The 15,246-nt window shown below is 40.2% G+C and overlaps 1 protein-coding gene across 1 annotated transcript in view; it reads right to left on the bottom strand.

Annotated features, from left to right (window-relative positions):
- The window catches only part of MDN1 (midasin AAA ATPase 1), a 190,499-nt gene that overhangs the window by 45,711 nt on the left and 129,542 nt on the right, over positions 1 to 15,246 (bottom strand). Inside the window, exons 64-74 of the mRNA XM_036767059.1 lie at positions 14,942 to 15,103; positions 13,311 to 13,584; positions 12,269 to 12,504; positions 10,243 to 10,338; positions 8,945 to 9,039; positions 8,386 to 8,507; positions 6,514 to 6,663; positions 5,392 to 5,501; positions 4,172 to 4,245; positions 3,373 to 3,568; positions 782 to 944 (exon numbers count right to left, since the gene is read on the bottom strand). Coding sequence (XP_036622954.1) covers positions 782 to 944; positions 3,373 to 3,568; positions 4,172 to 4,245; positions 5,392 to 5,501; positions 6,514 to 6,663; positions 8,386 to 8,507; positions 8,945 to 9,039; positions 10,243 to 10,338; positions 12,269 to 12,504; positions 13,311 to 13,584; positions 14,942 to 15,103 — 1,678 coding nt within the window. The remainder of the gene's footprint in view (positions 1 to 781; positions 945 to 3,372; positions 3,569 to 4,171; positions 4,246 to 5,391; positions 5,502 to 6,513; positions 6,664 to 8,385; positions 8,508 to 8,944; positions 9,040 to 10,242; positions 10,339 to 12,268; positions 12,505 to 13,310; positions 13,585 to 14,941; positions 15,104 to 15,246) is intronic.

Here is a 15,246-nt window from a genome sequence, read left to right as displayed (position 1 = left end):
AAACTTGTGAGGTCTGAGCTATGGGGGGGTGGGGGGAGGTGGCGGCACTGGCCCTGGCCTAAAGCCTCCCCAACACTGAGAAGCCTGAGACATACAAAGAATTACCTAGAAAACAATAATATTGAAAGAATGGAGAACTATGTTCAATGTAATAATCCATTATAATTTCAAAGGACTTAATGATGAAAAGTCAATTTTCATCAGAGTTGTATGGAGAACAGATGTGTAATGAAGCGTATATTTTAAGACACAGCCAATGTGTTTGTGTGTGTATGTGTATTGTGTGTAAGTGTACAAACATACACTATTGTGAAGGAGACTGGGGGGGGGAGCCACTGGTAAGTTAACAGTGATATTGAAAAAGAAAGAAAAGACACTAAACATTTGAAAAGGGGAAGGAGAAATGTTCCCCTGAGGGCCTGGAGCTCATCTCTCTACCTCTCATTAAAAAGCCCTGCCTGAAAAGGAAAGGACAAAAGTTAATTCACCACCAAGCATGAGGTATTGTTCTGTTAAAATTTAGAGAACAGTGCACATTTTGTTGTTCTCAACAGATAAATCCCAAAACTAACACTTGTTTCACTTTCATGCTGGTCCCTGCTTGCTCCTCCTCCCTTTAAGTTGTTTAGTTGCTAAAAATTAAACAGCTTTGACCAGGGCCTATAAAAAAAGACCAAAAAACAGCAGAATTTGTCCTGCAAAGAACAAGCCAACCCTAAATGTCTTTCTGAATTTTCTGTCCATAAAATCCCTTTGCTGCTGTGAGCAGCCACTTACACACCTGTAAACTGATCAAGGTTCTCCACAAGGCCAGGCAATGGGCTCTGCTTTATGATTGTAATACAAATCTTCTTCATTCGTTTGGTGAGCTTTGGCAAACGGCTCTGTAGCAACCCCTCTGAGAGGAAAGGTATGATGTCTTGGCAAGTGTCTGGAAGCACAATCTGCAAAACAAAGGTGGGAATAACCTCCATCAAGCAGATCATAACCAGCTGGCAATAATGTACTGTCAAACTCCCGTGTCCCAAATGCTCAAGTGTTAACTACCACTATCACCTCTGACATCTCAGGGTTATAAACGTTGAAGCTTCTTAAGTATGAAAAATAAAGCGAATAAGAACATCAATGTTCGCTAGGCCTCTCGACCTAGAAATTCAGAGAGACAGCAGTGGATGCTCCTCAGACACAATGTCCCCGCCCCACCTAATTCTCACCACTGTAAACGTAGGTATTGGAACAATGATTAATATGCATAAAAAGATTTAGATGGGAGCATTTTTTCCTCCAGAAATGTTAAAAACACGATACTATTCTCAGTGTTAAAATGATCAGATTTTGAGACGGAAACGACCTTGGAATGTGTCCAGTCCAACCCTTCCTTTTATAGATGAGGTCTGGCTAGATGGTGAAGTACCTACAGTGTTGAACTTGGGGAGTCAGGAAGACATTAGTTCAGATCTGGCCTCAGACACTTACTGGCTGTGTGACCCTGGGGCAAGTCATTTAATCATCTGTGTCTGTTTCCTCATGGGCAAAATGGGGATAATAACAGTGCCTGTTACAGGACTGCTGTGACGATCGGATGAAGCAACATACATAAAGCAGCTGTAAACCTCGAAGTGCTATACATCATTACTGTTGTTGTTCTTATCCTTGCCAAGGTCCCACAGACAGTAAACAGAAGATCCACGATTCAATCTCAGGTCTTCTGACTACAGACTACTTCTTTAAGCTTTCTAATTACCTCATGACCTCTGAAATAAAATGATCCATAAAGGGATCAAATGCTTAATCAAACTTAAGCATTATTAGCAACACACTCTAAACTGGTAAGCTAATGTGTTGTTTTGTTGTGGGGTGGGGGTTGTTTTGGACAGCTCAACAGATAGCAGGTACCTAGCAAATGTACGTGCTCAACTGAAATGTTACCCTTGCTTTTCTGAAAACCACTTTCAAGCATCAGGTCTCTGAATCTGAGGCAGAGGGTTGTCTTAGAGTAGAGTCTTTTACTTCCAAAATGGATGTGTGGTAATCAAACTCTCTGCTCACCTCAAAGAGAACAAACAGATATGGACATGGGGGTAGTCTGTTAAAGGCTGACATTAGAGAATCCACTGAAAAACAAAGCTCTGAACATGGAAGACTTTCATGAATTTGTGCAGAGAAAAGTAAGCAGAGCCAGGAAAAGAACACAGAAAACTAAATTAATGTAAATTGGGGGGGGGGGGGGGATGATGGGGGATACATACACACGGGACAGACACAAAGATGCAGTCAAAACCTGATTAATTGCTATGATTTGGACAACAAATGAAGAAATGCACCTCTCTGCACTTGGTACAGAATGTCACAGACATTGTTAGATAAGTTTGCTATGCTCCTTGGTTTTGCCTAAATGTTTTTTTTCTTTGTTACATGAGAAGGTTCAATGGGGGTGGGGGAGAGAGAGGAGAGTGGACCATAAGGAAATGAATGGTATAAAAACAAAAATGTGAGTTTTTTTTTTTAAAGAAAGAAAAGAAAGCTCTAGAGCTTCCAATGCTACCCACTAGGTTAGATACTCAGGGAAAATCAGTCAAATTAATGTAGCAAGTAGATTAATTTTGAATTTTCCCCTTCCCACAGACCTCCCAAGTGGATGGAAACATCTAACAAAAAGGCTATTAATTTCCCCTTTGGTGGTAGATTTTTAAACTCATTCTTCTGGCTCTCCTTATAACTGCGTGGAGAAGGTACAGGGAAATGAGGAACGTTATATAGCCCAACCCAACAAGCATTTAAAGCACATCTTGAGTGTAGCCTTGTGCTAAACACTGGAGACACAAAAACAAAATGAGAAACTGCCCCGCACATCCAAGAGCTTCCTGAGAAGGGTAGTTTTCCATCATGTAAATAGATGATAATTTGAGAGAGAGAAAACACTAAGTACAGGGAACGAAAAGAGGCTTCCAGAACAAGATGGTGCATGAGTTGAGCCCTGAAGGTGAGGGGGGTTCTCTCTATCCCCAAGCTATCACTAGGTCCCCTCAATATGAAACAAAATGACCTTCTAGCACAGCTTGACTGATGGGGTGGGTCAAAGGTGGTATAAACACCATCACAGATGATTGGGTTCTCCATAAACTCAAGTGCCAGGCAGACTCATGTTTCTATGCCAACTCTGAGCTTTCCAGCAGCTATGCCTCACTGCTCTGCCAGATGAGATGATTTAGTTGGGCCAACAACCAAAGCCGGAAAACTTCTTAACAATACTTCAAAAGCTCTAACTGCCCTGTTTGGGTTATGGGGACAGGCCTAAAGAAAGCAGGAATTTGTCATTCCAAACAAGTAAGACATAAATAGAAAATTTCCCAGAAGTCAGTGAGTGCATACCTGGGTGCTGCCTGGTCTGGCTAAGAGAGTTTCCATCAGCATGCTGTTCAGACTCTGAATTGGAGTTTTCTCCTCATCTGTTGCTGGTTGCTTCTGCAGACAATCTAGCTGCTCTTCCTGGGTACTTTCTATTAAGGAAGGCCTGCACGGTTCGCTCAAGACTGCTTCAAATTTCTTCATGTACTTAAAGAGGGTCCTAACCACAACCAATAATAGCAATTGGGGATAGATAGGCAAACATGATTCAGGGGGCAAAATGCATAAATACTTTATCAAGTCCACATACTTGCTCTTTACTTTTACATTTTATTTCTTATTATTCTATAATTTTAAAAAATTGTTTTTCTTTTACTTTCCAGAGGCAAATACTATGTCAGAGGTTCTTAAGTTGGGGTCTATGAATATGTGTACATGTAGTTTTTAATTTTGATAACTATTTCAGTAAAACTGGTTTCTTTCATAATTCTACACACACACACACACACACACACACACACACACACACACACACACACACACACATATACACACACACATATATATATTCTTTTATGCATTTAAAAACATTCTGAGAAGGGGTCTCAAAATGTCAGCAGACTGCCAAAGTGGTTAATGCTATAAATTTGAATCACTAGTAAGCACTTAAGGCATGCTATATATACAAAGACAGAATCTAGGGACTTTCAGAAGTGCAGTGATACATGCTGTCCTACATCACTGTCACCAGTGTATTATGGTCATATACTTGCTGCCCATTATAAAAACTGAACTCAAACTTCAGAAAGAGTTTTATTACTACCTGTGTGTCTTTTCCACAGACTGTTTTATTGCCCAGAAGCTAACATCATTCCATTTGGAGATCTTAACAAATTCCTGTAACATAAACAGAAATCAAAGACTTGTTTGTAAAGCTCAGCATAAGGTTTATTTTTAGGTTCTTAGACTTAAGAGATGGAAATGAACTCAAGAGACCATCTAGTCCAATCCTTGGAGGTCACCTAGTCCAACACCTTCACTTTATAGATGAGGAAACTGAGGCTCCGAAAGAAATGACTTGCCCAAGGTCGCACAGGTAGTAAGGGGGCAGAGCCCACATTCAAACCCAAGTCCTCTCATTTCCCCCAAGTCACCTCAAGACCCCAAGTCCAAACTCAAGCCTCCTTCCATACCACCAGCTTCACGATGCTTGTACTACCCCAAAACAGGTCCAGTGTCCATCTGCAAACTGCAGGAGTGGGTGCTGGCAATTCAAACAAGCTTCAGGGAAAGGCCACCAAGTTTTATTTGTGACTTAGAGGAAGTCCAACTCTTTCACAAGTGAAGGGATTCTCATTCCTAGAGGACCCTACATTCTTTTAGCACCCATGTAATGGTAATTAAAATCAATGACCCACTTGAGTACTCCCATGTCTTGGTACTTAGGACCTACACACCACAGGGTTTACCACTGGAATCACAGAACTAGTCAGTTCTTATCATCACCCTGCTTAATCAGCAAAGTGGCTCAAAACCTGTACAGGAGGATATCTGATTCAGTGAAAAGACGATTCAAGCAAGAGTCACAGGACCTCATTTTATAAACTGATTCTGCCACTTACTACCTGTGTGACCTTTCAAGGCCTTAATTTATTCATTCTGAAAATAAGGGAGCTGGGCAAGATGACTACCACTAAGGTACCATCAGATCCTAAATCTATGATTCTTTTAAGTTTTAGACAGAAACAATATGACCAAACAGCTCTTTGCTGACCCAAGTCTAAAAGGAGAATAAGATGATAAGAGATGGAGGTGGAGGGCAAGGACGACATGTAACTCTAGGGTACGTGACGTAAAATTGGGGGCCATGATACTTAAAATTCACATTTTATTATCTTGCTTTACAGTAGCCACCTCTCCTTTCCCAAATTACTGTCCTTCAATAAAATCCTCATGATTATTTGATGATTTTTAAAATTTAGGAATAATCTAAAGGAAGTTTGCATTTGTTAAAGTGTTCTTGTGATGAGTCACTCGAGTCACCTTTAGCTCTTTTTCTAGTGGGGATCGAAGCTCCTCAATTCGGGCCTGGACTCTGTCTGAGAACTGTTTATAATAATGGTACAAATTCCAAAGAACACTGCAAAGTGAATCTGAAAGAAATAAAAGAGAAAAAGAATAACAACTTCTTATAAAAGGTTTTCCCTCACAGCAACGTTATGGGCGGCCTTAAACTGGGAGTGCCAATAAAATCCCAAACTTCTTTGCTGCAGATGTTGCCAAGTTCTTGAGATTCTGTGTCTTCAGTGAAGATCGTTCTTTACGTCAGCTAATTCAAGGACAATATGCCTGGAGACACTGTAGTCACTACCGATCAATGAAGGGCTTTTCCCTTTGATTCTAGCTCAGCCTTCTGAATTCTCCACTTAAAAAGCAGTATCCAGGTTCTGTCATGAAAAGATCTCTTAAATAATCCCTTAAGCAAATTAGAAGCCAGCAAAGATTGTGCATTTTTCTATCTGGATTGAAAATAAGCTGCCAAAAAAGTTATCTGGGCCCTTCACTTACCAATTTACCCTTAGCCAACCACTCCTGAATCTACAACCAATCAGCATTTCACTGTGAATACTTTTCTAGATTTAGTTACTCCTTCTACATTAAAATAAAGAACTAAATGAGGTATATCATGTAAACCAGACCAAGAATATGTCATTTATACTTTCCCCTCCTTGAGCTAGTTTACTAATGCATTATTATGGAAAAGGGTATATATAACTGGACCTGTGATTTCACTGGTACAAGGACCTCATAGGTGTGGAAATTACTTCTACAAATGCAGGGCATCACTTTCTCTTAGACCAAGGGTCAGTAAACTACAGATTACAATAAAGCTTCACCTAAAAATGTAAAAAACACTCTTAGAGAGGAAGTAGGGCTAGAAGGGGGAAGTAGAAGAGAGAAAAGTCAGCCTGCAGGTTAGCCTGGTTGTTGACCCCTGTCTTAGAGCTTCCTAGAGCACCTAGAGATTAGGTGACTGGTTCCACTGGTTACATGGCCACTAGGTCTTCCTGGATTCCAGGACAGCTTTCTATCCACTCACCTTGTTGTCTCTCCAATGCAATACTGAAATAACATATGTATTTTTTAAAAGAACCAAACTCTTACCTTTTCCTTCCACCTGTGGCATCAACAAGACATGACAATGGAAAACTAGCAGCATCTGAAGTCGTACATGGAATTCTCCCAGGGACGCTCCTTCAATGAAAGCTTGTAAAGTACTGACCAACATCGTCAATGCCATATGCCTATCGCATTCTGGGAAGAATTTAAACAGAGGAGTATGTATTTCTGGCACATCTGACACCAGATGTAATTTCAGGGTGATAATGTAGATGAGGGGGCATTTAGTCAAAAAGGGGGTGTTTACTCAGAAAGGTTTTCCAAAGCTGACTTGGGATTTGGCATTGTATAAGCACAAAATGAATTACCTTCTAACTCAAACCTATTTATGTATTTATTTTCTCCCACTGAAGTTCCCTGAGTATAGAGATTGTTTCATTCGTTGCCTTTGTCGTCCCCTTCACACCCCCAGCACCTAGTACAGTGTCCAGTATGTGATGAAGATACTTCACCAATTCTTAGTGATGGATTAATTGCATCAAACAGACAAGTGTGTTCTCTGACAAGAGATCTTAGTTAGGCTTTTTGTAGCCTGATGGAAAGAGTACTGCACTACATGACTGGAGAATCTGGTTATCAGGCCTAATTAGCTCTTTCAGTGTGGACTTTGGACAAGCCTGCTAAAATCTGTCTACTCTTCTGTAAAATGGGGATGATAATGATATAATAATCCAAACCTAACAAGGAATTTTTGTACCTGGGCAAGTACCACTAAAACTACATCCTAGAAAACTGGTAGGAAACCTTCCCTCACTTGAGGGAGGTGGACTGAGGGAGGAGCCTAACCTCAGCCAATTGTAACTAATATTCCTGCTAGGTAGAAAGTAAATTTGTTTCCACATGCTGAAGGGCTAAAGGGCTATCAAGGCACCAAATTCACTATTTTCTAAATCCAGCACACTGGGAAAAGCTCTACTTACCTACCATTCCTCTGATCAATCACAAAGCATTTATTAAGCACCTACAAAGTCCAAGACATTGAATAGGCAGGCACGGGGGATATAAATACAAATAAATGAAGGAATCCCTAGTGATAAAGTGTTTACATTCTAATTTGGGAGACAAGTCAATACATAAAGAGAATAAAAACAAATAAATACAAAATAGATACAAGGTAGTTTGGGGAGGGAAAGAGAAAATATAGAGAGGGGACATCCAGACATTAGCAGTTAGGGGAGGGAGAAAGAGGAAAGACTTCATGTAGAATGAGCTGTGTCTTGAAGGAAGAGGAAGATTTTATGAGGCAGAAGTGAGGTGGGAGTACATTTCAGGCACAAGGGACAGCCACAGCAAAGACAGAGATAAGAAATGGAGTGTCACCTATAAGGAACTGAGACTAAGTTTGGCTGAACCTGCAGCATTACTGGGGGAAAGGAAGGTGTAACATGTAGCAATGGGGAAAGATGGTTGAAGCCAGGTTATAAAGGGCTTTAAAAGCTAAACAGAAGTTTATATTTTGTCCTAGTGCAAACAGGGATCCACTGGAATTGACTTAGGGAGTAATATAATCAGATCTGCACTTGAGGAAAATCACTTTGGTATCAGTGTGTAGGATGGACCAGAATAGAAACTTGAGGCAAAGAGACCAATTGAGAGGATGTTACAATATTAGGCAAAAAAAGATATGGGCCTGAATTAAAGTGTGAGTATGTGAGTAAAAAGAAAGGGTCAGGTGCGAGAGATGATATAACAGAGATAAAAAACAGCCAGATTTGACAACTAGTTATATATGCAGGTGAGGTTGAGTGAGTAGTTCAGGATAAAGCAATGGTTAAATTTTTTTTAAATGAGTGCACATACCCAATGTTGAGAGCCCCTGCTCTAAAGGAACTGACAAAGTGTATTAGAGATCATTACCTTCCTTACTTTCTGTTTGCTCTTGCATATGTTTCTCAAGCATCTGATAGATAGAAAACCAGTGTTTGGTAGATTTTTCCGTGTGTCGTTTCATGGTATTATCTAGACTCATGGACCAGCAGCTGAAATATGAGAAAAAAGAGACTCATGCTGGCAGTTAGGAAATACGCTTTGGATTATAGAACCAATAGCTACAATACTCTTTTCCCAAGTGAATATATTTGGGAGAAATCCCAGATCTGCTGGGGGATTCAAATTAGGTTATATGAAAATGACAGCATGTCAACACCCATGCACAGTATATGAAACATCCATTTCAAACTACAATCTCCTTGGAAAAACCCTACTCAAAAAAATACAGAATCATAAGGTTCATTTGTGTGTGCACAATAAAACATAGACAATATCACCTTTTAAATCTAAGTGACGTGCAGACCACATGGATGTCTAGGTACTGATTAATGGCCCCAATTCCACTTGAGTTTGACACAACTAGTTAGGGGGTTGGGAAGGTGAGGAGTGGGAGCAAAAAGTTGGAGGCAAACTTAATACTACTTACTTCAGCTCCAATTTACGCCATTGGATGATTAGAAGACTGACCAAATCCAGGTGTTTACGTAAGGATAGAGCTCGGCTAGCATTCTCTTCCCAATCCTAAAGGAAACAAAAGTGCCCCTTTATCAGCTAAGTGATTTTTGATAGTTGAATGCAAACCCAAAATGGCCATTCCTCCTCTGACTGCTTCCTTCCCTAATGTATCACCTATCTTTTATCATCCCCTTGTACAAAGAAGGATAGTTGCTAACAGAGCACATCTTTGAAGTTGATATTCCAGTATAGTGCTGATGAATTGTAACTGATCTTACATACCTACAATCTTCAACTTGTCATTTTAAAAAGTTCAACGCACATTTATAAAAACAGCCAGCAAGGAATTGATGAGGTCTGTACAGGGTTATGGAACACTGGTGCTAAATGAACTACGTGGAAAGGGGCCTCTACTAGACACATGCTAACCAACTGAGCCTTAATGTATATCATAAATTCTAAGTGAATTTAAATTCTCTTAACAGGCTGTGCTCTCTTTTCTGAGTCAATCAACAATGAAGTTTTAAAAAGGCATAAACTGTGCTTAACTGAAGTCGAACAAAAAACAGCTGGGAAGGAGTAATGGGCTTAGAGAAAAAAAGAGGTGAGTACAAGACTTGGCTCCAGTACTCACTAACAAATGACTTTGGACAAATCACTTAATCTTTTGTGGTTCTGATCTCATCCATTAAAGAGTGGGATTATTCAACTTCTATAAAGTCCTACTCCAGTACTTCATATCACAGCATAGTAGTGACTTTGGTTCTCAAAGGCTATGCCAGTGTAACAAAAGCCCTAGAAGGTTATTAATAAAAATTAGCAATGTTTACTACACATCATTAAGTAATACAAGCATATAATAATTGTATAGTGTGTAATATAAATTATTAATATAAATAAATAAGTAGCAATTATTATTACAGAAATAGTATAAGATAAGAAGACACTCGGCTTCAGAGTCAGAGACATATTGTTCCAAGTCTTAGTTTAACACATACTGGCTAGGTGACCCTAGGCAAGTCACTCTAAGCACCCCCACAGTTCTTCTAAACTTATAAGTTGCAGAACAGTTGCTGATGTAAATTGATGGAAGGGGTTTGCTCCTGAGGAGGTCCCTATGTCGGTCACAGAGAAATCATAGTTCTGATGATGCACCTATGCCACTCCAACCCCACCTCGCAAAAACACCTTACTAATTTAACTTCTATTAAGTCCTACTCCAGTACTTCATATCATGGCACAGAATGGGACCTTGGTTCTCCACCTTACCTGTGATTTTGCCAAAAGAATCTCTAAGCCATTCAGAAACTTGGAAAGGGGACTAGAGAGTGGGAAGCTTCGGATTCTGTCCATCACAACCATAAGCTAAAGAATGAAGAAAACATTAAGTCTCAGACAGTGATCATCAGCACACTCTTCTGCCCACACATTTAAAGAGAACCTACAATCAAAGAGCCATCTATGTTTCCTGCTTTAAAAATAGGCTGTCCCATGCATTAAAATCAGCAAGGAACAGAAGAACTAGGAGTCAAGTGAAGGCAACAGGCTAGCCCTAACGGAGCTTGGCACATTCTGCTCTGCTCTGGTATCCAGATTGAAGGGATATGATGAATTGGAGCAAGTCTCCCATGGAAATACCATTTAAGTCAGCTAAAGAATCTCAAAATTACAATTATGTTATTTTGAAAACAGGTTTTATTCTGATAGGCTTGAGGAAAAATATAGGGCATGTGTGAATGTGTGTATATGCATTGACAGGCAGAATGAGCTGGCAGCACTAAGACACCTGCAGTGACCTTTTGAGCCCTATTTCACAACTTCTCACTCAAGCTGTCTGTTCCAGACAAATTAGACTAGTTGCCATTCCACACTTTCCCACCTCCCTATCTTTTCTCCAACTATTCCCTATGGAACATCCCTAGGACGTTACCTCTTTTCCAGTTGTTGAAATCTTACCTCATCCTTCAAGGCCTCATTCAAATGCCACCTCCTGCATTCAAGTTTTCTTGCTATCCCCCAGGAGGAAAGATCTCTCCTCTATTAGATTTTATACCATAGCTCTCTTACACACTTACCATATTCAAATATTTACGTTTACCCTGCTAGATTGTAAGCTTTTACATGGCAGGCACAAATGTTGTATTTATCTTTGGAATTCAAGCAGTAAAATTATACGTGAAGACCTATGCTTTAGTAAAAAAAAATCACTTTTGGCAGCTGTATGTAACATGGACTGAAGTCAAAAGAGACTTGAGGCAGGGAGGATAAGTAAGAAGCTATTACAATGCTCTAGGCAGGGTTTGATGGGTACAACAGGACGTGACTGAGTAGACAGAAGGAGACCTATGCCAGAAGTCAAGGTCAGAGAAACAAGAATAGTTAGCAATTAATTAAATATATGAATTGAGGATAACAGCAAGACAGTGAAACTGGGTGACTGGATTGATGCTCTCAATAATAGAGAGGAGGGGAGAGAAGGGGGAGGGGGAGAAGGAGGGAGGAGAGGGGAGAGAAGGGAGAAAAGAGAGGGGAGAGAAGAGGGAGGGGGAAGAGGGAAAAGAGGGAGGCGAAGGGGGAAGGGGGACTGAAGGAGGAGGATAGAGTGGGGTTGACCAGGATGGGGGGAAGGGGACAGTGATGGAGATGGAGGGAGGGGTAAAGAGAACTAGTTGTTTTGGACATGTTGCATTTAAGAAGCCTATGGGATATCAAGTACAAAATGTCAGCTAATGATGTGGTAATAGAGAGCTCAAGAAAAATACCAGGGATGGATATACATACCTGGACATCAGCTGTATAAAGATAATTGAACTCATGGGAGCTGATGAAATCAGTATCAGTGACAGAATATAGTGAGAAAAGAGAAGAAGTCCTAAAAACAGAGCTTTTGGGAGATACTCATAGTTAATGGGGAAGACACTGATGAAGCTCAACAAGACTTAAGAGTCATAGGAGACCCAAGAGAGTACATTCCCAAAAAGCCAAAGTAAAAAAAGTACATAGGAGAAGGTTATCAACAGTGTCAAATGTTTCAGGTCAATAAGAAACTGGATTAATAAAAGCCCATTAGACCTGGCAAGTAAGAGATCATTTAATAACAGAGAACACACTATTTCTGTTGAATAATGAGGTCAGAAACCAGAGCAGTGAGTTTAGAACCAAATACGAGACCTCTCCCAACCCAAAAAAGAAAATTACCACTTGAACTGGAGGAACTAAAAAACTTTTTGTTGTAAAACATCTATTTGCTGTGCTTGCAATATGTGGTTGCCACTGACAGATCTGATGGACTTACCTGCATGAGGGCTGGGTGCTCTGGCCAGTCCTGTAACAGTCGATTTACTTCTTCAGTGAAGTCACGCAGCACAGGTTGGCACTGTCTGACTTCCTTTATGTTGGGATGCTGATAAAAGTCATATGGTCCATCAGACTTCAAAGTCAGGTCTGAGGCTGCCTCTTCAAAAAGAGTGTTGTAGAAGAGGGTACTGCCTAAGAGCTGGCTGCCCAGCAGCTTGTCATTCACTTCTGTGCCTGGAACGCCAGATAACAAGAATGAGACTGATGGCCACTAAGGCTGACTCTCTTCTTGGTCCAGGAGGGTTTTTGTTTTGTTTTAAACAGTAAATCTCAAAGATGCTTAACATAAAGCATGATGGACAAATAGCAAAGCTGCCATCAGGCGAAAAAAATTGCACTGGTTAATTTTTCTTCAGAATGTGCCAGGTCTGGGACTGGGGTGTAGTACTGGCATGTCCAAACAACAGTTCCAAACTCCCAGTTTCCGTGATATGGAGACAGAGAGACTGGTTATCATTTGGATTGTAGACTTAATCTGTCATTTTTTACAGCTGCTCTGATCGACAAGAAAGGAAAATCACCTTTCTAGTTTAGGGGGCAGGAGTAGGTGGGATACTGGGGAAACTATATATGAATATACCAAAAATCCACAAGCACGCCAACATCCAGTCACCTATTCCCTAATTAGAATTTCACAAGATTTTATGACGTCTTTATACAATAAACATTCAAACAGGTCTGCAACATAAGGGTAGTTAGAAGCCTGTGGGAATGAAACTATCACCTGATACAAATACAACCTTCATGCTCTTAAGTTCTTCCCAAAAGTATTAGGATATTTAAAGCCCCTTAATGTTCCAAGTTTTTGAGATGCAATAAATTTGGACCTAGGCAATTGATTTCCTTAGGAAAAGAAAATACCCATTAAAAAATATTTAAATGAAAACAGTATTAAGTAAAAAATTTTAGTTTAATTTCCCATTTTACTGTATTCCCTATCATCGGTCAAGTATACGACAAATAAAATTACAAGAACATACCCATCCAGGGGTAAAAGTGTGTCACAAGAGATGAACCAGTCTGATAGCAGGCCAGAAATAAGCTGAAGTAATGTTTAGGCTGGTGTGATGGTAAGTCTTGTTGATACCAGAGGGATCGTGCAAAGTTTAGGCACAAATGTTGATGGACTAACATCACAGCCTGCATTGAGCTCTGGGAGAAGAAAACGACATCCTTCTCTGCTCTCTCCACTGGCTCATCTTCAGTTTCCATTTTCTCCTCTAGAGTTGGCTGGGATATAATATCTGCAAAGTCCTATAGGACAGATTAAGGCAATTGTTAATGTTAGCAAATCAGTAATTAAATTAGTATTATAAGTTTCATTCTACTGAAAGGGAAAAGAGAAGAAACAAGGTAAAGGAATAAAATAACAGAAGAGTTGGGTACTTGCCATTAGAAAGTTAGCTCCTTAAAAGTAGTTTTATTCCCAGCAACTAGCACAGTGCCTGGCAAATGCTAGTTTGGGGAGGCAACATGGCAATTAATCAAGAAACATGTATTAAATGCCAACTATGTGCCAGGTGTTGTGCTAAGCACTGGGGATACAAAAAGAAGAAAAATATGGTCTTCCTTCAAGGAGTTTAAAGTCTAACGAGAGAGACAACATGCAAATATATACAAAGCGAGCTTTGTATAGGATGAACAGGAAATGGTTAAAAGGGATGGCTCTGGAATTCAGAAGGGTTAGAGAAGACTTCCTGTAGAAGGTGGAACATTAACTGGGACTTGAAGGAAGTCAGGGAAACCAGGAGACAGAAATGCGGAGGGAGAGCATTCCAAACACGGGGCAACACTAGACAGAATGCCCAGAGATGTAGTAACTTGTTGGAACTGCCAGGAGACCAGCGTCACTGGATCAAAGAATACACGTAGGGGAATGAGATGTAAGAAGATTTGAAAGGTAGGAGGGGTTAGGTTATGAAGGGATTTAACTGCTAAACAGAGCATTTTGCATTTGGCCCTGAAGGCCATAGGGAGCCACTGGAGTTTAATGAATATGGGATGCTACAGTGGGAACTGTGGTTGGACCACTTTGGTGATTTGGATACAGGGGAAAGTGTCCTAGACTTGAAGTCAATGGACCTGAATTTTAATTATATAGTAAGTATATAATAATTACAGAATAAGAAGATCTGCCACTTATGACATTTGTGACTCTTCACCTCAGTTCTCCTATCTATAAAATTAAGAAGTTGGGACTAGATGACTTTTAAGATCCCTTTTATATCTCAATAGATGATCCTATGACATTAGGGTGAATGGTCCTAAACAAGTCATTTAAATTCTCTGGGCCTCAAATTTCATCAAATGAATGGGCTAGACTGAACAATCTCTACAGTCCCCTTCAGCTCTAACATTTCATGATTCTATCTCCATGTTCATGTTATATTTTGAAGGGTGGGGTGCAAAAATACCCACTTTTTTTAGAGCAAGGCCGCCAAAATTCTTTACATGAAGAAAAAACATCCATGTTGAGTGCTTATCACAAAGAGATCATTGGGTGTCTAACAAGGGAGGGATGTAGGGAGGCACATGGGATGCAATGTATGCTGTAAAGAGGATCCCTTCTCAACCCACCTCCATGGTCCCCCTCAAAATTCTAGTATTCTACCTTTTCATGGAGTGGAAATTGCTTCCTGAATTCTCTTTCCTCCTCTTCCTCCTCATTCAGACCTGTTCCATGACTCTTCTTCTTGTATCGATACAGGCTGTTTTCCTGCTCAGCCTTTACCTGGGCACGGCGTTCTTGTTCATCCCACTCATTTATGATTTCCTAGAAAGTCAAAAACAGAGAAAGAAGTTTTGCTGCCTTTCCCCAAACACGCTCACTGAACAAAGAAAGATAAATGCTTACCTTCTGCTATACTCCTCAGAAAACCTAGAGTAAGCATGGAATAAAATCAAAGCAGAGGCTCA

This window comes from Trichosurus vulpecula, chromosome 7 (assembly GCF_011100635.1).
Source record: "Trichosurus vulpecula isolate mTriVul1 chromosome 7, mTriVul1.pri, whole genome shotgun sequence".
NCBI lineage: Eukaryota > Metazoa > Chordata > Mammalia > Diprotodontia > Phalangeridae > Trichosurus > Trichosurus vulpecula.
Note: the sequence above shows the minus strand (reverse complement) of the source record. Positions and strands in the feature narration are given on the sequence as shown.